Genomic DNA, 23,710 nt, shown 5'->3' on the forward strand with positions numbered 1-23,710 from the left:
GGGCATCTTTCTCCTTGTTCAATCCCTCAGTTCAATAGGTCGTATTCCCAATCCTCTGACAGGGCCCAGGACAAGCAATTCTTTCAGGACAGGGGCAGGCAACAGTACCCCTACCGCAGGTCTAACTGTGGGGGAGGGGCTCACAGAGACCATTCAGGAAGTACAAGTGACCAGTTGGGGTCATCGGGGGGCGACTCCAGCAGTTTGCCACCCAGTGGGACCTCACCACATCGGACTTTGAGTCCTGCAGCTGGTGAGGCAGAGTCTCACCTTCGAGTTCACTTCTCTTCCCTGAGAAACTTTGTCCCACCAAGAGGGCACTCATGCAAGAGGGAATTCAGCATCTCCTGAACATCAATGCCATGAAACCGGTGCCAGAGGACCAGGAGGCAAGAGGATTCTACTCCATCCTCTTCCTGGTTCCAAAAAACCTAGGGGGGGTGGCACGCAATATTGGACCTCAAGAAATTATCACATAAAGTACAGGAGGTTCAAGATGCAGTCTCTGTAAACCATCCTGGCGGGGATAAGGCATGGGGATCTTCTCACTTCAGTAGACCTAAAGGAGGCATATCTACACATTCCAGTTTGGCCACATCATCGAAGGTTCCTGAGGTTCTCCTATACTAGCCGACATTACTAGTACAGGGTCATGCCCTTCGGCCTATCGTCAGCACTCAGGACCTTCACCAAAATTCTCTCAGTTGTAGTAGCAGCCCTGCGAAGAAGGCCAATTTGACTGGTCTGCTACCTGGATGACATCCTGTTACAGTTGTCATCCAGGGAGCAGGCGGTTCATGACCTCCGCACCACCATGAGGAGTCTCCAAGCACACGGATTCTCCATGAACCTGGAGAAGAGCCATTTGGAGCTGACCACCAGGTTCTTAACCTAGGAGCAGTGATAGATACCCTAGCTTGCAAGGTTTACCTATCACAGGACAGGTTATCCAGCCTGAGGGCCCTGATCCTCAAGGTGCAGGGAGCATGAAGGGTGCCGGTGGTTCGTCTGTCCCAATTATTGGGAAAGGTGATATCCTGCATATCCGTGGTTCCCTGGGCAGCGCTCCATGCAAGGACTCTCCAGTGGCTCCTGCTACCTCACCAGAGGGCCAACAGGAGCAGTTCCACAGCACTAGTTCAGCTTTCCTCGAAAGCAAGGCGCTCCCTGGGGTGGTGGCTCTCTCTGGCTGTTGAAAGAGGTCTCAAGTTCAAGGAACCGGAGCAACTGATGGTGACGACGGACGCAAGCTCATCTCGACAACCAGGTGACGCAAGACAGGTGGTCTCCAGAAGAATCAGCCCGCAACATCAACTGGCTCAAGTTGAGAGCTGTGAGACTTGCCCTTCGCCACTTCAAACGGCACATTCAGCATCACCACATCCTGTTGATGACAGACAATGTGGCCACCAAGGCCCACATCAACTAAAAGGGGGGATGCTCTCCCGCTTCCTCACGGTGGAAGCGGAGTCCTTGGGCAGATGGGCTGAATTACATCTTCAGTCTCTGCGGGCAGACTACATTTCAGGACTGGACAACACCCAAGTGGACTAGCTGACCAGGACCACCATAGACAATTCGGAATGGCACCTGCATTCGGACTTGTTCTTCGAACTTACCCAGAGATTTGGGAGTCCGATGGTCGACCTGTTTGACAATCAGGAGAATGCACATCTTCCCCACTTCTTCGCCCACTTCCACTCTCGCCGAGCAGAGGGGAAGGATACCCTCTGCTGCAAGTGGCCACCGGTCTGCTGTACGCCTTCCTACTTCTGCTGCTTCTCCCAGAAGTGGTTCGCAAGATCATTGCAGAACGAGCAGAGGTTCTTCTGTTGGCTCCCCATTGGCCCAGAAGGTCCCGGTAAGTCTGTTGATAGTGTCTCCTTGGTGCATCCCTCAGGAACAGGTCTCCCTCAGCCAGGGGGCCATCATCCATCCGGACAACCGGGGGCTGCAGTTAGCCTCCTGGCACTTAAGGGAGACTTCTTGAGGAGGGATGGCTTTTCCCTGCATGATCCAGACCATCCAGGCGGCCAGGAGACCCGCTACTGTCAGAATCTATGATTCAACTTGGTCTATCTTTGCCACATGATCTCAATTTGGTTACCACTGCAGTACCACACGTCTTGGACTTCATGCAGGAAGGTTTGGACAAGGACTCCAAACACTCCGGAGACAGGTGGCGGCTCTGGCCACTGTCTGGGCTGGGCATCTATTCAAGACCCTCAGCAAATTGCCGTGGGTGCACATCTTCTCAAGGTCGCCTCGAATCTACGCCCTCCAGTTATTGATCGCTATCCCACGTGGCAGCTCTTTGTAGTTGTTAAGGCCCTGACTTCGCCCCCTTTCGAACTGCTTCATTCTGTTAGTCTCCGACATCTGACTCTTAAGACCGTTTTCCTCATTGCCATTACCTCAGCGTGGAGGATATCGGAGTTGGCAGTCCTGTCAGTTCGGGATGATTTATGCATCATTCATCCAGACAGGGTCATCCTCTGCCTGGACCCGTCATTTATTCCCCAAATTAACACTTGGCTTCACAGATCTCAGGAGGTGATCTTACCAGATTTTTGCCACAACCGAGGCATACCAGAGAACGTACCTGGTATAAACTGGATGTGCGACGGACCCTATGCAGATACCTGAAGAGGACAGTGGAATTTCGCAGGTCTGAGGCGTTGTTCATCTTTTTTCAACTGGTGTTGATGGGGCAGAAGGTACATCATCCACCATCGGATGGTGGCTGAGGCCTTGCATTGCCTTGGCATATGAACATCAGTCCAGGACAGTTCCACGCAATATCACTGCCCACTCCACGAGGACTGCTTCCACGACGGTTGCCTGGGCAACCCAGGTGTCAATAGAGGACATTTGTAGGGCGGCAACCTGGTCATCCCCCTCTTTGTTTATCCGGAACTATAACTTAGACATGTTTGCCTTGGCTGAAGCTTCGTTTGGCAGATGGGTGCTACAACAAGTTCACTCTGCGGCTGAACCCTTGGCCTCCTCTTCTATCCTCCCTGGAGACAACTAACTTGGGTATGTCCCATGCTTGGACTCTCCAAGCAGTGCACAGGAAAATGACTATTGGCTTACCTGAAGGATCCTTTTCTGTGCAATGCGGGAGAGTCCATCACCACCCTGCTCTGTGTGGGCCCAGGGTTCGGGACCACCTGATTTTCTCCATGCCATCTCATCACATCTTCTGTACAGGCATTATTAAAAAATCTGGCCTTAATGAGGAGCAGGAGGTGTGGCTAAAGATTCTGAACTCAGTCCTTGGACAATCAGACTAATGTAACCATGCTTGGACTCTCTTGCAGTGCACAGAAAAGGACCCTCAGGTAAGCCAATGGTCATTTTCTGATACGTATTGTGTGTGTATGTCTGTGTATCCTCCTTCAGCCATAGATAACTGACCTTCCCGGAGTAAATGCCAGTCCCCATCAGATCCACTTGGTATTTTTCCCTAAGGTTGATTTCTGCCTATGTAGGATGTCCTTGCCCTATTGAAACAGTCTGGCCAAGAAAAAGGAAGAAGTTGGAGTCACCCCCTTTTGACCAATAGCTGAACAATGTAATTTTTTAAAATGTACACCTGTTAGTTATCTGTAGGAGATAGAAGCAATATTAATTCCACGTTCTCATATTGTAGGGCCTATATTTAATTTATGTATTTGCTATAAAATTGACCCTAGTTAGCATTTTTCTGTCATCCTCATTGTTTCCTACTATTGCTTTCCGGGGAATAAAAAAAAATGTCAGAAATGCTATACTTAGAACTTTCATCTTATGTCTTATTTAATCATTAGCTGGGTGGGTGATCTCCTTCCCCAGAAGAATGATGCAGTAATAAAAAGGATTCTGTTCTATGGCTGCTAACATATTTTAAAGTTTAAACAGTTATTAGTTTTTAAAATAACAGTTGGCAAAATATTTTCACCTTTGAAATCTGAATTGATTAATTGTCATAGGCTACTGAAAGAAGCCTGGGAAAATTAATCTTGTTTAGGAAATATAAATTTGGTTTTATAAAAGTTTTGAAAGTAGTTTTGCCTCTTGTTTTTTTATTGGATATATAATAAGCATTTTTGAAATCCTTCTGGGAATATTTTGGCGCTGATCTCATTGACCTTTCTTGCAATCATTTTAACTAGGAAACATTAAAGGTAATGAAAGGAGTGGCATGTGGTCTGAGTGTACTACACAAAGCTGATATAATTCATGGATTGTTGCATAAAAACAATGTCTTTGCATTGAACCGAGAAGAGGGAATTGTTGGAGATTTTGATTTCACCAAATCTGAGGTAAAAAAATATTTTCCTTATAAATAAATAGGTATTTTACACATCCTAAGATTAATAGCTTAAATATTAAAATTTTAGGATGTGTAAAATCCAAGGAATTTGAGGAATTACTCAGTTTAGTATTTTGATACTGGCATGTTGTTTTTGTTAGCAAACTATAACAGAATAATAAATCCATCAGTAATAATATGATAGGGCCTTCCAAAAACATAACAAGGTGGGGATCAGTCTTAATCTTTAGAGTAATTATATTCCATAAGGAGGGAGCCATCACCAAGAATGCCCTATTTTTTGCATTTCTGTAATGGATGGAATCAGTAATATATGTTGTCTTCTTGCCCTGGAAGCTAAGCAGATGTAAATGTGGAGGAGGTAGTCTTTCAAATAAACTGTCCCCAGCTATGTAAAGCTTTCAAGGTGATAACCAGCATTTTAAATTGCACCTGGAAGCAAATTGACAATCAGTGCAGTTCTCCCAAAAGAGGTGACACATGCAAATCTATTGTGCATCATTTTGCAAGCCGTTGCAGTTTGAGTCAACTTCTGGATATTCTTCAAGAGTAGGTCCATGTAGACTTCATTACAAAAGCCCAAATAAGAGTTGACCAAGATGGGTGACTGTGATAAGGACACATTGGTTCAGTAATAGGCATTACTAGCATATAACGCACAGTTGTGCAAAGACTCATGTCATCTTATTTATCACCTGATCCTCAAGTTGGAGTTGCAAGTCCATGACAATCCCAGGTGCAACTTCACCCATAACCTGCAGCAATGCAACTTCATCCATAGCCAAATACGATAATTTCACCAAGAAATAAGGCAGGGGTTTGTAACCTTAAACACTCAAAGAGCCATTTGGACCTGTTTCCCACAGAAAAGAAAACACCGCCACAAAAGCTGGGTGGATATGGCCAACTCAACATCACTCACTCACACCCAGTCATGTAACTATGCTTACCCAGCAGGTCATTAGGGCAAAGAACTACCGGGAATCACAAAACTCTTGACATCTCCTCCTCCTCTCTATCTCTGTCTCTCTTTCCCCATCTGTATCTGTTAACCCTCCCCCCTGTTTCTCTCTCTCTCCCTCTCTCTCCCTCTTTCCCCCTCTATCTCTCCCTCTCTATCTTTCCACCTCTCTCCCTCTCTCTCTCTCTATATATATATATGTCTCTCGTCTTTCCCCTTCCCCCCTCTCTCTGTATCTCTATGTCTCTCCCTCTCTTTCGTCTCTCTGTCTTTCTCTGTATATCTCTCTCTCCCTCTCCTTCTCTTTCTTCCTCTTTCTCCCCCATCTGTATCTCTCTCTCTGTCTTTCTCTTTCTCCTTCAATTTCTGTGTCTCTATCTCTCTCTTTCCCCCTCTCCCTTTCTATCTCTCCCTCTCTCTGTATCTATGTGTGTCTGTCTGTTTCTCTCTCTGTGTGTGTCTGTCTCTCTGTGTGTATGTGTCTGTCTCTCTCTGTCTCTTCTCTCTTTCTCAGAAAGCGGAAGCTGGACCAACCCAGTGAACTCTTCTTGTGGCTCTTCACTATTCCTTTTCTTTCTTCTTGGCAACTTTTTGGAAATCCAGGCTGCCTGAGGAATGAGCGCAAGCCATGGCGGAAGCTTCCCTTCGGCCAACCCTGCTCTCATGGCATCCTGACTGGCTGTGGTGGGGAGGTTACCCATGAGTGGGGAGACACTCCTCAAGTGAGCGGCCAGGCTCAGCCAAAGCACAGCAAAAGCACAGGGGATCGTGAGAGAGGGAGGAGGAGGCGGGTCGTAGACAGGTCGTCTACCTGTCATTACGCCCCTATCTCCTTTGACGTCTGACCCTGCTGGCTGGCTTCATAGAGGGTTCTGTGGTTTGTCATGGGGCGACATAAGACCTGGCAGTTGGCCTTGTGGCCATTGACCTGGCCCCTTAGGATACCTTCTAGGCCTTTCCTATACTGCGGCCTTTCCCTTCTTCTTTGGTTCGCGGTTTGCTCCAACTCAGACGGGGCTCTTTTAACTGGCTTTCTACTCATGCCTGTTCGACACTGGATACTGGACATTGAACTTAAGGCATTCTATCATAGCCCTCCTGGAACTTTTGGGACCTCTCTTTGCAATATCACTTATATCATCTCCTGCGCAAGGAAGAAAATTACTTCCCCTTTATATTTTCGCGAAACCCTCCTGACTGGACTCTTGGCGAACCCACCCACAAACTCTATTTGAATTTGCACTGTTTTTAACAACTGCGCAATTTTCCCTTTGTTATGGCGAGTGCATGTGGTATGTGTGTGTTTGATTGAATGATCCCACAGTTTTAATTTAATGAATTTTTGCTTAGCCATTTTATTGTATTGCTGTATTTTAATTAGTGGGGTACGCATGCGCAGAGTGCTTGGCCGGTATGGATAGGGGGACTGAGAGTGCGGCCCGGAGCCCCCACCACTGAGTGCACAAGCAGAAGTGGATGGGGGCCCGGATTTGCCTCTCGTCCCAGAATGTGTGGTATGACTGGCCTGCCTGGGAGAATGGAGGCATGGGAGGGGAAGTGGGGCCTATGGGTACGGGGTTGGGCCGGTGCATCCCGGTCATAGTTGGGAGAGGCAGGTTTGACGGGAGTTATAGAGCTAGCCATTACCGGGGAAGGAGGGTTCACTACATCACAGCGATCCCCCCTTCTGGCCCTGTTAGCTCCACTCCAGGACCAGATGGCGAGAGTTGTCGGGTCCTGGTCTCAGGCTGCTGTTGCTAAATGCCAGGTCTGTGGTTCACAAAGCTCCCCTCATCCGGGACCTAATATTAGACAAGGGGGCAGACTTGGCATGTATTACTGAAACCTGGCTAGGCCAAGAGGAAGGAGTCCCCCTCACTGAAATGTGCCCAGAAGGGTTTCAGGTGCTCCACCAGCCGCTCCACCAGAGAAGGGGTGGGGGAGTGGCTGTCATCATCCGAGAGTCACTAGTGCCTCGTAGGATCCCTGCTCCGGAGACTGTCGGGTGTGAGTCCTTTCTGGTGAAGTTGGACCTTGGGGGTCAAGTGGGTTTGTTTCTAACGTACCTACCTCCCAACTGCGTTACAACAGCCCTGCCTGTGCTCATCGAGTAAGTAGCCGAACTGGCGATTGAGTTCCTGGACTCCACTTGCACGGTACCAGCCGAGATGCTGGGGGAAGGTCTTGATCGGATCTTATGGAGCGAGTTTCAACCTGTGGACAAGGAAGTGGAGGAAGTGGACAAGGTCATGGGAGCGGTGAGTGCCTCCACCTGTTTACTGGACCCGTGTCCCTCCTGGCTGATCTCGACCAGCAGAGAGGTGACACGTGGCTGGCTCCAGAGGATTGTTAACACTTCTCTTTGTGAGGGATCCTTCCCGCACCCCCTAAAGGATGCTGTGGTGAGACCCCTCCTTAAGAAACCTTCCCTGGATCCAGCCATCTTGGACAACTATCGCCCAGTTTCCAACCTCCCATTCGTCGGGAAGGTTGTTGAGAAGGTGGTGGCCTTTCAACTCCAGCGGACCTTGGATGAAACAGATTATCTGGATCCCTTTCAGTTGGGTTTCAGGCCTGGTTATGGCACCGAAACTGCTTTGGTCGCGCTGATCAATGATCTCTGGCGGGCCAGAGATAGAGGACATTCCTCTATCCTTGTGCTTCTTGACCTCTCAGCAGCCTTCGATACCATCGACCACGGTATCCTTCTGCGACGGTTACGGGAGGTGGGAGTGGGAGGCACCGTCTTATGGTGGTTCTCCTACCTCTTGGACAGGTCGCAGTTGGTGTTGGTTAGGGGACAGAGATCGACCCCTAGGCCCCTCAAATATGGGGTGCCGCAGTATTCGATCCTGTTCCCCCTCCTATTTAATATCTACATGAAGCCGCTGGGTGAGATCATATGCCGGCACGGGATCAAATATCATCAATATGCGGACGATACTCAGTTGTATCTGTCCGCCCCGTGCCAACTCAGCGAAGCAGTGGAAGTGATGTGCCAGTGCCTGGAGGCTGTCAGGGTCTGGACGGAAGCGAACAAGCTTGCACTCAATCCTGACAAGACCAAGTGGCTATTGATGCTGCCTCCCAAGGATAGTCCAGACATTCCACCTCTTAGCCTGGGGTGTGAAATTATACACCCCTCAGAGAGGGCCCGCAATTTGGGTGTCCTCCTGGACCCACAGCTGACGTTAGAACATCACTTGTCAGCTGTGACCAGGGGGGCTTTTGGCCAGGTTCGCCTGGTGCAGCAATTGCGGCCCTACCTGGACCGGGAGGCACTTAGAATGGTCACTCACGCCCTCGTCACCTCAAGACTGGATTACTGTAACGCGCTCTACATGGGGCTGCCCCTGAAGAGTGTTCGAAGACTACAGTTGGTCCAGAATGCAGCCATGCGAGCGATATTGGGTGTAACTAGATACACCCATGTTACACCTATCCTCCGCGAGCTGCACTGGCTCCCCATTGGTCTCCGGACGCGCTTCAAGGTACTAGTCATTACTTTTAAAGCTCTACATGGTTTAGGACCTGGCTACCTGAGAGACCGCCTCCTGCCATTTACCTCCCAACGACCAATAAGATCGCACAGGTTGGGTCTCCTTCTGGTACCGTCGACCGGACAATGCTGGCTGGCGGCCCCTCGGGGGAGACCCTTCTCTAGCTGCGCCGGCCCTGTCGAACGAACTACCCGTAGAAATCCGGACCCTCACCACTCCCGGCCTTCCATAAAGCCACCAACACCTGGCTGTTCTGGCAGGCCTGTGGCTGTTGATTAATATCCAGCCCCTCTTGGTCAGAATAGATGTTGTGTTAATTTTAATATTGTATTTCTTATTTTAAAATTTCAAAAAATGCTTTTATCTTGCCTGTGAGCCGCCCAGAGTCCCTATGGGAGTAGGCGGCATACAAATTTCATTAAACTAAACTAAACTAAATCTCAACTGTTCTTTAGAGCCCATTGTAAGAAAAAGTCTCCTACAAAAGAGACTTGTGAGACTCTGCAACCAGAGTGTTTTGGATAACAACAACCATACCAGCTTCTCTTTTTGCAGGCTGACCTGGCATTTAAAAGCAACAGCTTAAGACCTGCTTCGCTGTTGATCTGCTGACCAGATAAAAAGGCTGAGTTTAAGGAGCTGGAACATGCAACCAGTACAAGAAGTCTCCTGCAATTATATCTCCCCATATCTGACACCACTGAAATAGAATACCTGAATGGCATTAATAATAATAAGAGTTCAATATGATGAATGGGGTTAAGAGTCAAAGCCTGTGTATTAACCTCTGGACTGTTTTACTTTCAGAGTGAGCGCGCTTTGTCAGATTCTATGACACTGAATGGCTTGAGCTTAATTTCCCCTGAGCTAAGAAAGGGTCAGCCACCTTCTCCAGCTTCAGATATGTATGCTTTTGGTTGTCTGCTTTACTGGGTATGTAAATCTTCGGTAACAGGCATTGCTGTATCACAGTATAAATCATCTCACTCCTGTTTTGATAGCTTTGTGTTTGCCTAAAGAAATATAATGCTTCTTGGAGAAAAAAAATGGTAACCAATATAATAAAATGAATATTTGAAGATTAAAGAATTATAGTTTCCATAATTATCAAATCAAATTTTGTTTACTGCACTTTTTGTTGATATTGATTGATAATCTTGCCAGTTGTGTCAGGAATGTTCATTTTGGGCCAGTCTGGTCTCCAAGTGGATTAGTACTTGCCTAAGAAGCCTAGCACAGGAAATTGGGAGGTGGAGGGGGGAGAAGGAGGGAAAGTGGATAGAAGAGCAGAACCGGATGAAGATTATGCAGGAAATTCAGTGCTGAGGGAGTGGTTAGGGGAGTAGTTTGGGTAGTGCAATGTTTTGTTTATTGCTATTAGGAATAATTTTGTTATCTTTTAAATATGTAGCTACTTATTGGAAAGGAAGAAATCAAAACAAACATAGATGGAACTCCTCAAGTTGATGCCCTTGCTATGGTATGGTTTTTTCCAACCGAAATGTTTCAAATTTAACTGACTTTTTAAAGGAATGTTAAATAAAAATAATTAAGACAAGTAAGGTTATAAGTGATATAAATTGACAACTATTCATACAGAATCTTTTAAAACATTTTCATATTGCTGATGAAAAGATTTGATATAAAATATGAAGAACAGAAGGCTACATATTGTTCAAGAATTGCTAACTAATTAGAATATTTTACATAATTGCAAGGACTGGTTCTGGAAAAATGAAATATAACCACATAAATAAATAAACTGGAGCAATCCAATGGAAAAAGATTACACTATTGCCAATCAAACAATATAATAAGGAATATAATATTCAGTTACCTATGCTAATTTATAGAACTACCCAATTCATCAGGAAACAAATACTGGGTAGCCTGGTTAAAAATAAAATAAAATAAAGTAAGACATAGTTCCCATAAGATTATAAAATAGAAACCATCTTGCTAAGATCTGAGTCACATGCAAAATCAGATTTCCTAACCTCCTCCCCCTTGCTAGTCAGAGGATTGAAGTTTCTTTGGATAACAAGAAGCTGCTGCTAGATAGAGGTAGAGTGTAACACCTCCCCATAGATTCAGATAAAAGAGAAAAACAGTCAAAGCGTATCTCCAATAGTTTTTCTTACTAATTTTTAATATTCTAATTTTTTCTTTGGAGGTACACTTTACTGTTACAGGTTGCAATGACTTAAGCAAAACAGCTTCATTTAACAACCCCACATCTTGCAACTCTGAGTAAGGGGAGATACCACTGAAGGCCTTGCAGGACTACGCTTGCTCCAGGGCCCAACAATGTCCAATTCACTTATTTGTGTTTGACAGCTTCTGAGAGGCATCCAGCCCAATACAGGATCAGTTTCTGACAAACTCATTCTCTTGCCAATTTCATACTATTTTGTAAGAGGTTCTATTCTCACAGTTCTGTAAAGGTTTCTTTTAAAGGAGGCACAATTTTTAAAGAGTTTCCATTTGTTTGTGGAGTTTATGGATCCTTAAAGATGCCAACAGGTTGTGAAAATAACACCTGCATTATTTGTATTTGATTCTTGTGTCATTTATTTTATTTTAACAATAATTTAGATTTTTTTTCAGTGGTGTATAGGATATCCAGCCATGTTGAGGTTTGCACTCTCTGGATTCAATCCTAGCTGTTTCATGTGCATATAAAAGTCACTATTCGTGCTATATTTTTCATTGTTCTGAGTTTCTACTTTATAATATTTTTTTTCACTGAATTTGCAGTTTACAACAATAATAATATATTAAAGTTGTATCTCATCTGATTATAACTCTGGGCAGCTAATAACAACTAAACAAAGAAATTATAGTAAAATCAATACAACATAAAAGATAAAGATAAAATATGGGAAGCATTACGGACCAGAAGGAATGAAGCGGAGCCTCTCACTCTCTCCTTCACCTGTGTGAGGGGTCTTTGTTTTTCTAAAAATAGTGTATACATTAGGGGAATCTGCATGATAAGCTCAAAATTTGCAAGATGGTGGATGTGACATGTTCAGAGATTTACAATATATGAACATGAGATCATGGCCACCATCTTGCTGGTTTTGCCTTTCATCTGCAGTAGACCAAGCACTTTATGTTTTCTATTTCAGAGATACATATTAAAATGTTAATTACTATTTTTGAAAAATAAATATTCTAATTTATTGATTTTGAATAATTGTACTTTGAGTAATATTCATGCTGGCTTTTTCTTTCAAGGATGATAAAATTAAAGCTTTACTTTCACAACTCCTTTGCTATGAAAATCGGATGACTGCAGAACAGGTGTCGAATGCTGACTTCTTCTTGTCACCTGACCTGATTTCAGTTCCACTGGAAAGTGAGGGCACTGAATATGTCAATGGAGAACAGAGTTCAGAAAATGAGGTGTCTGATGAAAGGCTGAATAACAAGAGTGAACCTTCACCAGAGAAAGATTCTGATGGGTATATGAGTGATCAGAATGCAAATTATAAGTAAATAAGATCAGGGCAACCTATTAATCTCAAGCCTTAATCATAGTTAAAACAGCAGAAGATAACAATGTATAGTACTTTGAAAGGTTATATACATATGTTTTATGCTTTTGTATTCATTTTTTTCAACAAATGTGATACGTATCTAGTGCTTGACTTCAGTTATATTTTCAGATATTATATTTTTGAATGTTAAAATTCTCTTTATCTACTGTCCTTTCCACTTGTCTTATAGAAGTGAAAAACCACAAAATACAGAAGCTTTTCATATTATCTTAGAGAATTCCAAAATTACATTCTTTAAACTAACCAGAGCTAATTTATTTAGTTAGTTAAGATTAGAGTACCCATAAATTAACATCTGGTATTGTTTTGGACATTAATGTTGCTGAATTGTTTGTAATTGTATTTTTTTTCCTGTTCAGTTACATGTTTGTTTTTGGAATAACAATATTAAACTATCAAAGTTTTGAAGCAAATGTGATATTTGGATAAATCGTGTTTTATAAATTAGAGAAGTTGATCTTAAATTTATATGTATCCATTTAGAAGAAGTGAATCTTTTGCAGTATTGGGCTGCAACTCCCCACTAGATGGAGACCTTGCCTTTTAAGCAGCAGAGCTGAATTGGCATATTTAAGAGAGCAGATGGTGAAATTCTGCTTTTGACTCTTTCAAGTTAACTGGTTGCATATATTGCTATTTAAGGAATTTACAAAACCATTAATTCTGTGAAAAGTGAGAGGCTGCCTCTAAATATGTAAATAGGTAATTCTTGTGTTCAGTTGGAGAATGTAGGATTGTATCTTCTTCAATTTCTTCTGAATTCTCAATTCTTTTTAAAGAGAATTCTATATAACTATATATATAGTCTAGGATCAGAGAGAGAGAATAAGACACTATACAAAAGTAAATAGCAAGATACTTATAATTGTTTTCTATGAACTAGTACCTACTTAATAACATTAGAGTTTGCAGATTACAATTAAATCTTATAGAATGAGTTGGATGTCAGGTAAACTGGCATAGTATAATGCCTACTCAAATATTGGGTCTCCTTGGTATCATAACCTGCATAAGGTGGCATGTCTTCATGCTTTGTAAGTATGAAGCTGAATCTTTCAACTTCCAAATGGACTAATCCATTTGGATTTCATTTTTGAGGAAAGGCAGGAGGCTTTCCTTGTCCCTTCTTAGCACTTCAGAGACAATAACAATCCTTAAAATATCTCAGTGTAAGAAAAACTATGCAGCGTCTGAAGTAGTGAAATAAGCAACAAGTACACTAATATGGCAAAACTGAGTTAATGATTAAATATTTCCTCCAGAAATAGAAAAAAAATTGTCGTTATTTTTTTCCTGTCGCTGCAAAACTTTTTGAGAAGTACTGAATACAGATTAGCACTGAAACACTCAATACTTTTTCGGCATATAAGTTTCTTCCAAGTCTCTGAATAACTTATTTCTATCTATAGACAGTTCATTAGAAGTACAGAAATCATATGCTGCATCATATGCTGTTAGGAAAAATGCATTTCCATCAAAGTAATTTAGGCATAAAAATTTATTACTCTGCTCAGATAGTTACCAGTGGCATTAATTTCCTTGTTTCTTTAAGATGTACCTGTCAAGGATGGCTCTAATCTTTCTTAAGTGTTTGCTTTGATGTTGGAACCTTAGACATGTTTAATACAATAATCTGGTGATATTTTCAGACATTCAAGTAGCAGGAGCTGAATGCAAATTGTTACGGCAGATAATATCTGGGTCTTTCTAATGTTTATCAAAGATCTTCATTCAGGTTTGCAGCGATAATAAAGCAATGCAGTACATACCAGTGTTCTGGATGTATTGTAAATAAAACTAATCTGGTATTTGATGAATTGGTAATAGGATTATGTTTAGAACTTTTTTGTTTTTATTTAGACTATTAGATCCACAATGATGATTCCCGTTATTTGATTTTCTAGTGGATAAGAAATAACAACACTTCAGATTGTATAGTACAGATTAATAATTATGGCCTCAAGATCAATGAACTGGGAATTAAGACAAATTTAGATATTCTCAACACACTGACAAATTCTATGAAATGGTCACATGCCAATATCCATTTAAAAAAGGTGTTGAATTTAAATAATTGGAGGTATTTTTAAAAGTTCTTTAATGTATTGAAACAATGATACATACTGTATTTTTTGGAGTATAAGACACATCTTTTCCCCCTAAAAGAAGGTGAAAATTTGGGTGCGTCCTATACACCGAATGTAGCCTGCCCCCCCCCCCCCCTTGACCTCTGCCTCCCAGCAATTTACCACCTTGCAGCAAAAAATGGGGCTTGCAGAGGCAGCAATAGGCTACGGCAATCCCTGCAGGCTGAAACAGTTGATCATCATGAGGCCCGTATTGAAATTGAAATGGGCTGTTTGCTGCAAGGAGGCAAATTGCTGGGAGGCAGATTTTTTTCGCCTTCTAATCAGGATAAACTTAAACAGGCTGTTTGCTGCAACGAGATAAGTCAATAACTATAAATACCTGTAGAATGTTCAAATTATTAGAATTATTTTTTAAAGACTGCTTTATTGTTCTAGACAACTTGACAAAATGAAGAAACTTTTTAAAATAAATGCTTGATCTAAAGAGGCCCAGTGCTATTATATCTTCTTTTAAATAGCAGAAAATAATGTATACTTCCAGAAAGCCACATCAATTTTAACAGCATCTGTGCAAGTATAGTCTGAAATGTAACAGTGTCCTATGGTAGTATTTAGATAAGGCAGCTGAGTTAGACCCTGACTTAGTCAGGTTTGGAGTATGTATTAAAATAATTGGGAGGAGTTAGTGTGACTATATTTAAGAAAACTTTCTGGCATTAATATACTGCCATAATGTACATTTCTCAAATTCTTTGCTATTTCTATGAGTCAGGCACACATGCACAGAAATGCACCACAAACAGTGTATATTGTCTGTGGTGTTTGCTGCAAGGAGGAAAATTGCTGGGAGGCAGAGGCAAATCCCCCCCCCCTTGTTTTCCTCTCCAAAAGCTAGGTGCGTCTTATATTTCGGAGCGTCTTGTAGTCCGAAAAATACGGTAATATTATTATGGGCCCAGTTGGAAGTACTCCATATCAATGTTCTCAACCTTAGTAAGTTTAAGATCTAGCCAGCTTCTAAGCATAATAGGAATTCTCAGCAATCATTAACATTGAAGGCATTTAGATGCATATGTCATTAGGTAAGTAATTAAAATCTCTCTCTGGAAATCAATTCTCTGGTATGTCTTCTATAAAGACGGAGGAAAAAACCTTTTTTTGGAAAATGAGCAGAAATATATAATTCTTCATCGGTTCATTATTAATGTGGTCCACCAAAACCAACTGAATTACAATTTTAATTAAAGCATTTGTTAATATTTTTTGTTTAGCCCAGATACCTTGACTGCTTCCAAATCCCCTCTGACGGAATCCATTAAACACAAAAGCTAGGCTTATTAAATACTGCCAAAAATAAATGAATAAACCTGGATGCAAGAAATGTGGAACAGAATTGGAGTTTGTAAGACAAAACTTACTGCTTGAATCTTAGCAGTATAAATGTTTCATATAAAATAATATTAATTTAACAAGAAAAACCTTTAAAATCATTGGATGTTTTTTAAAATATGGTTAATATCTTTATTTTGGATATCCCAGATAAGGTTGCAGCAACTCCACCTGATAAAGTTGATCAATGACCCTTTTGGCCACAGGTTCCATTGCTGGTTTAGTAGGAGTCACAAATCCAAGAAGTCTGCCAAGTCATGGACCTGCTCCTTCAGTAATAAGTCAACCCCATCCACTGGCTACTGGGACAAGTAATTATAAATCCTCTCTTCAGATTTTGGCAAAAGTCATATACTAGAGCAGTGATGGCTAACCTTTTTGCCATAGTGTACCAAAAACGGGAAGCACGGGGGTCAAATGCGAGCATGCCCACACCCATAATACTATGTGTGTGACCCCCCCATGAGCATGTGACCCCCACCCCCCACTTTTGGTACGCAATGGACCCATTCGCCAAGTTGGTGGAAACAGTAGCCATGCATGGGGTTAACTCTCAGTATCCAATAGGACTGAGTCTACCAAACATGATGTCATAGCCTATGAGGTGTTTCCTCCCGCTTTTAGACTCAGTCGATCTTGGATTGGCTGTGCTATTTGCTGTCTCTTCAAGTTTGACTACTTTAAATTCAATCAATTGGCTATCTATACAAAAAAAATCCTTTTAAAAGATTCCTTACCTTCAAATTGGCTGCAAAAGGCAGGGATTGTCAGAGCAGCGGTGATAGCTCCCCTGCAGGGATGCAGGGTTCCAGCTACCTTCTGATGGTTCTGAGGGGAAGCAAGCCCATGAGGTGACTCCATGACCTCTAGCCTTCCCGGTTCTCCACAGCGGCCTTAGTAAGCCTTGAGGATTTTCCTGTATGCTGCTTCGAGAGTCCAAGCATGGTTAAATTCTGTCCGACTGCCCTGGACTGAATTGAAGATTTTTAATCACGCCTCATGGCTATTACTCCGCAGCTGTGGGTGGTGGACATCTTAGAATTCTTGCAACTTGGACTCAACAAACAATTCTCTCCTAACACACTCTGGCGGCAGGTTGCACCTCTTTCCTCAGTCCTCACACCGCATCAGTTCGAACCACTCTCCTTGCACCCCACATGTGGAGATTTCTTAGGGGCGCCGCCAACCTAAGTCCTCCAGTCTCCCACAGATTCCCTAAGTGGGATCTGGCCAAGGCCTCGACTTCCTCACTGAACCACCATTTGAACCTTTGAGGTCTTCCTCACTGCAGCATCTAACGCTGAAGGTGGTCTTAGTCACCATCGCCTCAGTGAGGAGGGTCTCAGAATTGGCGGCGGTCCTTCCGATCTGACTGTGCATGTTCCCCCGGATAGAGTCATCCTTCGGCTCGACCCCACCTTCGTCCCTAAAGTAAATTCGGCCTTCCGCAGATCTCAAGACCTTGTTCTTCCCAAATTATAGGCTCGAACGAAAGTGCCACACACTGGTGTGTGCCATGCCCTCAAGGTCTATATCAACAGGACAGCTGACTTCAGGCGAACTGAGGCTTTTTTTTGTTTCCTTTATTCCCACCCACAAGGGACTAAAGGCTTCATCTTCCAATATTGGGTGCTGGATCAAGTCTTCCATCTCAGAGTTATCAAGCTCATATTTGATTCCACCATCTAATGTCACAGCTCACTCAACTTGTAGTGCGGCAACCTGGGTTACTCAGGCCTCAATTGGGGAAATCTGCAGGGGCGGTCACCTAGACTATGCAAACACCGTTATTCGATACTATAAAATAGACAAGTACGCATCGGTGGATGCGGCTTTCAGAAGGTGGGTTGTACAACATGTTCTTCCTTCACAGGTCACCTAGGCCATGCACAATCTCACCCGTGGACAGGCCAAACTTTGGTACGTCCCATGCATGGTTGCTGTCTCCGCCAACTTGGAGAATGGCGTTGGTTTTTAATCTGATACGCCTGTTCTCTGGGCAGGTAAAAACAGCAGCCATCCCCTCCCTTTCTCCGTGCGAGCCTAGATCGTCAAGAGACTAGAGAAGGTCCATTAACAGAGGAGCAGTTGAGAGCATTCATATAGAACCAACAGTCTACTTATCTCCGTCAAAAGCGGGGAGGACACACCTCAGGCTATGATGTCATGTTTGGTAGATTCAGTCCTATTGGATACTGACAGAGTCAACCCCATGCATGGCTGCTGTCTCCACCTGCGCAGAAAATGGGCATATCAGGTAGAAACCAACGCCACTTCCAGAGGCTTTCTAGGAGCCTGGGAAGGGCAAAAACCAGATCCCCCATTGTCTCAAAAGACATTTGAGAGAGTAACCTATCAATTCCCTCAGATTTATAGACAAAAGTCCCAAGTAACAGCAAATCACCACACAACATCCTATCAAAATGAAATCCAGGCTAATACAAGCAATTTACCAATATGCTAATTGGTTAAGTTCTACTAAACTCTAATCCAGCTTTACTAAGTAGAGTCACTACTACCCAGAAGGGAATTAGCCAATCCATATTGCTCCCAAGTTCCTCATATCCCATTCCATTTTTGCTGCTTTTCCGAAGCTCCACCCATGCTAAGAGTGATGGATGTTTTTCCTACTAGCTGGTGAATTTTAGAGGGAAAAAATAATGTGATTTTCCACATCTTCTGCGGTAAATCTATAAAGATAATGTTCTAACTTTGGTCTTCTAACTGACCTTATAACTGGGTCAAAAAAGGACTTGCAATAAAGGCAGTTCCAAGTGCTCCAGCATGTTTTCCTATATCCTCAGGATTAATGGAAAATACTAACTGGGAACAAAAGTCCTTATAGTAGCTTAACTCAAATAACACTGTTTTGTAAATAATATATACCAAATTCTGCTGTCATTGTGCACCATTATCCCTAAACTATAATAGCAAATGAATGCAATTTAAGAGAGGTTTAGGAATATATTTAGGAAAACCTTGGAATGGAATAACTTTCCCTGGCCAACTCGGGGACAGCTGGCCACAGGACAATTCAATAAATAAAGAACAAAAGTTAATTTCAATGGAACCATGGCTGATAATAAAGTCAATCCAGAAATACAAGAGTTACAATAATTTTGATACAAAACATCACCAATAATAAAAGTACAATGAAATTATTAATAAAGTGTTGAATTATTCTACAGCAAGTTGTGCAATGGCAACTTGGCTGTGGTGAGTTGTCCCCATGATGAATTGGGCATGACAAATTGTCCTTAGATTTGTAAAACTTTCATGTGTAGTTTAAAAACATTTCATAATTAGGGATTGCCATGATTATCAGCTCTTCTTCCTCTTTAAAATGTATAAATCCTTTAAATTTAATGATCAGAGCTAAACAGGCAACTGAATATATTTTATTGAGCCAGTTTTATTAGAATTTTGTTTGAACATTTTCACAATTTGAAATATGGCTGTAGAAAGAGGGCACTACATTTTAACTTTTTTTCTCTTAAACCTAGTTTTATGCCTATTTCATTTATGTTTTGTCAATGTCAATGCTGGGGAATTCTGAGAGTTGAAGTCTATATCTTAAAAGTTGCTTAGTTTGAAAAATTAACTTATATGAAATACTTTCTAAGAATGACTTAAAATGACTTAAAGACTTAAAAAACAATTTAGTACAAAATAGGCTATATAAATACATAATTATATCACATATATGTAGAATCTATGTGTAGTATAGAAATTGGCTGACCCATAAATTTAACCACCTTATGTAAAAGGTGGTACCACATTTTTATTTCATTGTTGCTAACCATATTTGTATGTCAGCAAATGGAGAGGTAAGAACAGCAAGTAAATCATTGGTGGGAACAAACTTATATTTTAAATATTCCAATGTATAAATAGCAGAGGGGCATATAATTTTCATGTCAATCTGCATAATAGTATGTCCAAGAGAATAATGGGATTCAGAATTTCTAAAGTTTCATACTTAAAATTGTTTTAAACTGCAAATGCTGGTATAGTATGAAAAATTACTGTTGGTACTAACTGAAATTTAAATAAAATTATTCATTTTTTGCTTCCTTTCTAATTTTTAATTCTTCTCAAACTTTGTCAGCTGTGTTTTATTTTTGTAAATAAATGAAATAAGGTCAGATGCAAACAATAAAGTTTAGATTATGTTATTGGATTCCTTAACCATAATATATAAATGAACTACTCTTTGTTTCAAATGCTTTAAGAAATTTGGCCTTGAATCAGCTCTGGACAAACAGTAAAGCAACAGGAGTTTTGATGCTCTGAATTTAATCTTCCAGCTGGAACAGTGGCTCTGTCTGGTCTAAAAACCAATTCAACTTTGAATGTAACAATATAGAAATTTCTGGAATATTTATTGAAATTAAAATATTTCACTCTCAGTTAAGCCTCAACACTTTATGCTAATAAAAATCTGTTACATAAGATGAATTTTTCAAGAGGATTATATATAGACACAGGCAGAATTTTAATAACCAGTAGGAACAGCCTAATCACAAAAGGCAAGTGATTTTTGCATCACTAGAGCTTCCAATAGATATGTAGCCTTGCTGCAATTATTCACTATAGTTGTCTTGAATTAGAGTTTTAGAGTTTAGAGTTTTATTAGAATTTGTAGGCCGCCCTTTTCCCTGAGGGGACTCAGGGCGGCTCACATAAACTGGGAAGGGGGAACACAAACATCAAGATAGAAGACATGTAATAAAATGGTAGGCAACATACATTCATCATTCGGGAGGGGTAACTATCCTTATCCCCAGGCCTGACGGGCGAGCCAGTTCTTCAAGGCTATGCGGAAGGCTTGGACGGTGGAGAGGGTACGAATTCTGATGATATTGAACCCAAGATGGGAGCTGTGCATTTAATTACATTCTATTGATGGAGGAAGCATGGTATGAAAAATAAGATCAAATTTTAAGAGTCTCAGAGATTACATATATAATATAGTCTGTATATTATATATAATAATTTATATTTACTATATACATAATTTATTATAAATTACATATTTATTATTTTACTATAAATATATAATTATATATTTATTATCTATATAACAATGTAAATACGTTTTTGTTTACTGACTGCCAAGTGAGTAACTATATTAGAAAAATAGTACATACAATCATAAGAAAAGTATTTTATTTTATATTTTATAACTTATCAGAGACACTGACTATTTCAGTATGATTCACCAAAGTACCCAGTAAAAAACCCTGATAAACTTTTTATTATAAATAAAACAATAATGTTTTAATGATAATTAATTAAACTTATGTGCCTCCTGACTCTTTGGACAGCTCACAACAATCTGATAAACACTGCAATAATATTAGTAAAATATAAGTAATATTAATGCCACAAAGGTAAAAGAAGGCAAGAATGATGAAGCATGGGATATCACTATGCTTTGCTGCAGTCCTGTGTGAAGAGTCAAGCCTTTGGGTTCTCAGAATGTGACAATAAGCTTGTAAGATGGGGGAAGACAGAGAATATTGCCTAGGGCAATGATGGCTAACCTTTTTGTTGTCCCATGCCGAAAGGACGCAGTGCCTGCACGACAGTGTTTGCGTGTGCCCACACCAATATACAGTGCTCACACAACCCCACTCCTGTGCATGAATGCACAACCCCTGCACATGCACACAACCCTCCGTGCTTTCTCCCTGTGCATGTGCTCCACCACCCCACACTCATTTTTTGCTTCCAGGTTAGCACAGGAGGCCTTCCAGGCCAAAACAGGGTAGGGGTGCTGCGTGAGGTTTCAAAATGCAATGTTAGTATTCACATGTGCCCCCCCCCCCGTATGCGTGGCCCAGACCCAAAGTCCAGCTGGCCGGTAGGAGACACACATGTACCGTGGATCTGGGATGGGTGATCCTGGCATGCCCGCAAAGAGGTATACATACCACAGGTTCACTATCATGGGCCTAGGGAATGATCATAGAGCTGTGGTGGTGCAATGGCTAGAATGCAGTATTGCAGGCTAATTCTGCCAATTGATGATTGCTGGCAATTTGAGACTTGACTCAAGGTTGATTCTTGTGTTATGCCGTGGAAGTGGCGGGTGAGCATGTAAAACTTCATTTGCAGATGCGCTTTATCTAGATGGGTGCGTGAAACCAACCCTTCTTCCACTCTGCCACTCCTGGTTCATGGAGACAGAAAGATTGGGGACCGCTGCTTATCAGTTTTACATACCAAAGCCATAGCACTTCTCAAGTTTTTATTTTAACTATAATTAAGTTAAATTATGAACAGCTGTTCCTTGATCTGTGGTATGTAAGTGATGAGAAAGTCATTCCTACTTGAAATTTTAAGAGGTTAAAGAACAGATCCTATGACATTATTATGATTCATCTTTATTGCTTTGTACATTCTGGTTAATAACAACTTCATTCTTTTTCATTTTCAAGGATAACAAACTATTGTCAGAATTTCTTAATTCCTACTAAATTAGTTATTCATAAGAACTAAGTACAGTAATGTGGCATCAATGCATAGTTTCAAAAATATTCCTGCCATTAAATATGGTAATATCCACCAAGATAGATGTCAGCTTTCAAAGGCATCTCATCTTCCCACCCTTCCATGTTAATTCTTGTTCTTTTATTCTTGTTTTGTATTGGTTGTTAATGGACAATGGGGTGCAGTAGTTAAGGTATTAGGCTCGCAACAGGAAGCTGTGAGTTCTAATCCCACCTACACAGAAAACTAGACATATGACCCTGGGCCAGTCATTTTCTCTCAAGTCTAGCAAGGAGGCAATAGCAAACCTGAAAATCATTGCCAGGAAAATTGCAAGACTGTCTAGGAAGTCTTTTAAAAATTGGACACAATTGAATTGAAGAAAAAAAATGAGCTGCCTAGGATCATTATGTGAGATAGGCAGTATAAGTTCTTTAAATAAATAAAATAAACACACAATGTGCCATTCTGGATTCCTCTGTTGTCCTAGAAATATGTTAAATGAGCTTTATATGGCTTTGTAAGATGCCAGTAAGAATAATCTTGTCCATGTGTCTCAGCCCACCCAATGATTAGAAAAAGATGTAGTGTACTAGTGGCACAACCGGATAAATTACAATCTCAAAAGTAGTACAATCTGAAAGAAAAATGAATCCATAACCCTAAATTAAAGAAAAAATAATGCCACAATTCTCCTTGAAATTTTATAACGAGCCGCAAGAGCTGGATAGAATTCTACAGGGAACCGAAGAAAAATTGATTAAAAAAATCATTGTCTATTAAATTTAAAATGGAAGAAGAAACCATGAAAGAAACGATGATAACATGGGTGATAAATTTTGGGTATAGTATAGAATTGGTGGAATGGGAAAAATTTTGGGAAATAAATTACAAACTAACGATGGCAATGGCATATAGAGAAAATATACAAGATGTTCTACAGATGGCATCTTCCACCAGCAAGAATTGCGAAAATGTTCCCGGAGTGCTCACCTATTTGTTGGAATGCAACCAACAACATGGAACATACTACCATATGTGGGGAACGTGCACATCTGCAAAAAAAGATTGGAAAAAAAAAGATTGGCTAGAGGAGATTACTACACACCAAACTGCGCTAAAACCGGAATTATTTTTGTTAGGAATTAAAGGAGATTATGAAAAAAATTAGATACTTAATTGTACACAATTACGGCAGTGAGAATTACATTCGCACAAAATTGGAAAAATAATTATACACCAAAAGAAGAAATGCAATAAAAAAATATTGGAATGTGCAAAGATGGATAGGCACATGAAAGAATTAAAGAGAAAGAGAATCTGAATATTACTCCGTATAGGATTTATTGTATAATTGGCTAGAGAAAAAAGGGGTGGAGGAGCAGGAAAACAAA

General features: G+C 41.3%; 1 protein-coding gene across 1 annotated transcript in view; it reads left to right on the forward strand.

Annotated features, from left to right (window-relative positions):
* The window catches only part of STK31 (serine/threonine kinase 31), a 74,391-nt gene extending 61,829 nt beyond the window's left edge, over nt 1-12,562 (forward strand). Inside the window, exons 20-23 of the mRNA XM_032235833.1 lie at nt 4,158-4,307; nt 9,587-9,712; nt 10,191-10,259; nt 12,020-12,562. Coding sequence (XP_032091724.1) covers nt 4,158-4,307; nt 9,587-9,712; nt 10,191-10,259; nt 12,020-12,280 — 606 coding nt within the window. The 3' untranslated portion in view covers nt 12,281-12,562. The remainder of the gene's footprint in view (nt 1-4,157; nt 4,308-9,586; nt 9,713-10,190; nt 10,260-12,019) is intronic.
* The last annotated feature ends 11,148 nt before the right edge of the window (nt 12,563-23,710 follow it).

Source organism: Thamnophis elegans, chromosome Z, assembly GCF_009769535.1.
Source record: "Thamnophis elegans isolate rThaEle1 chromosome Z, rThaEle1.pri, whole genome shotgun sequence".
Taxonomy (NCBI): domain Eukaryota; kingdom Metazoa; phylum Chordata; class Lepidosauria; order Squamata; family Colubridae; genus Thamnophis; species Thamnophis elegans.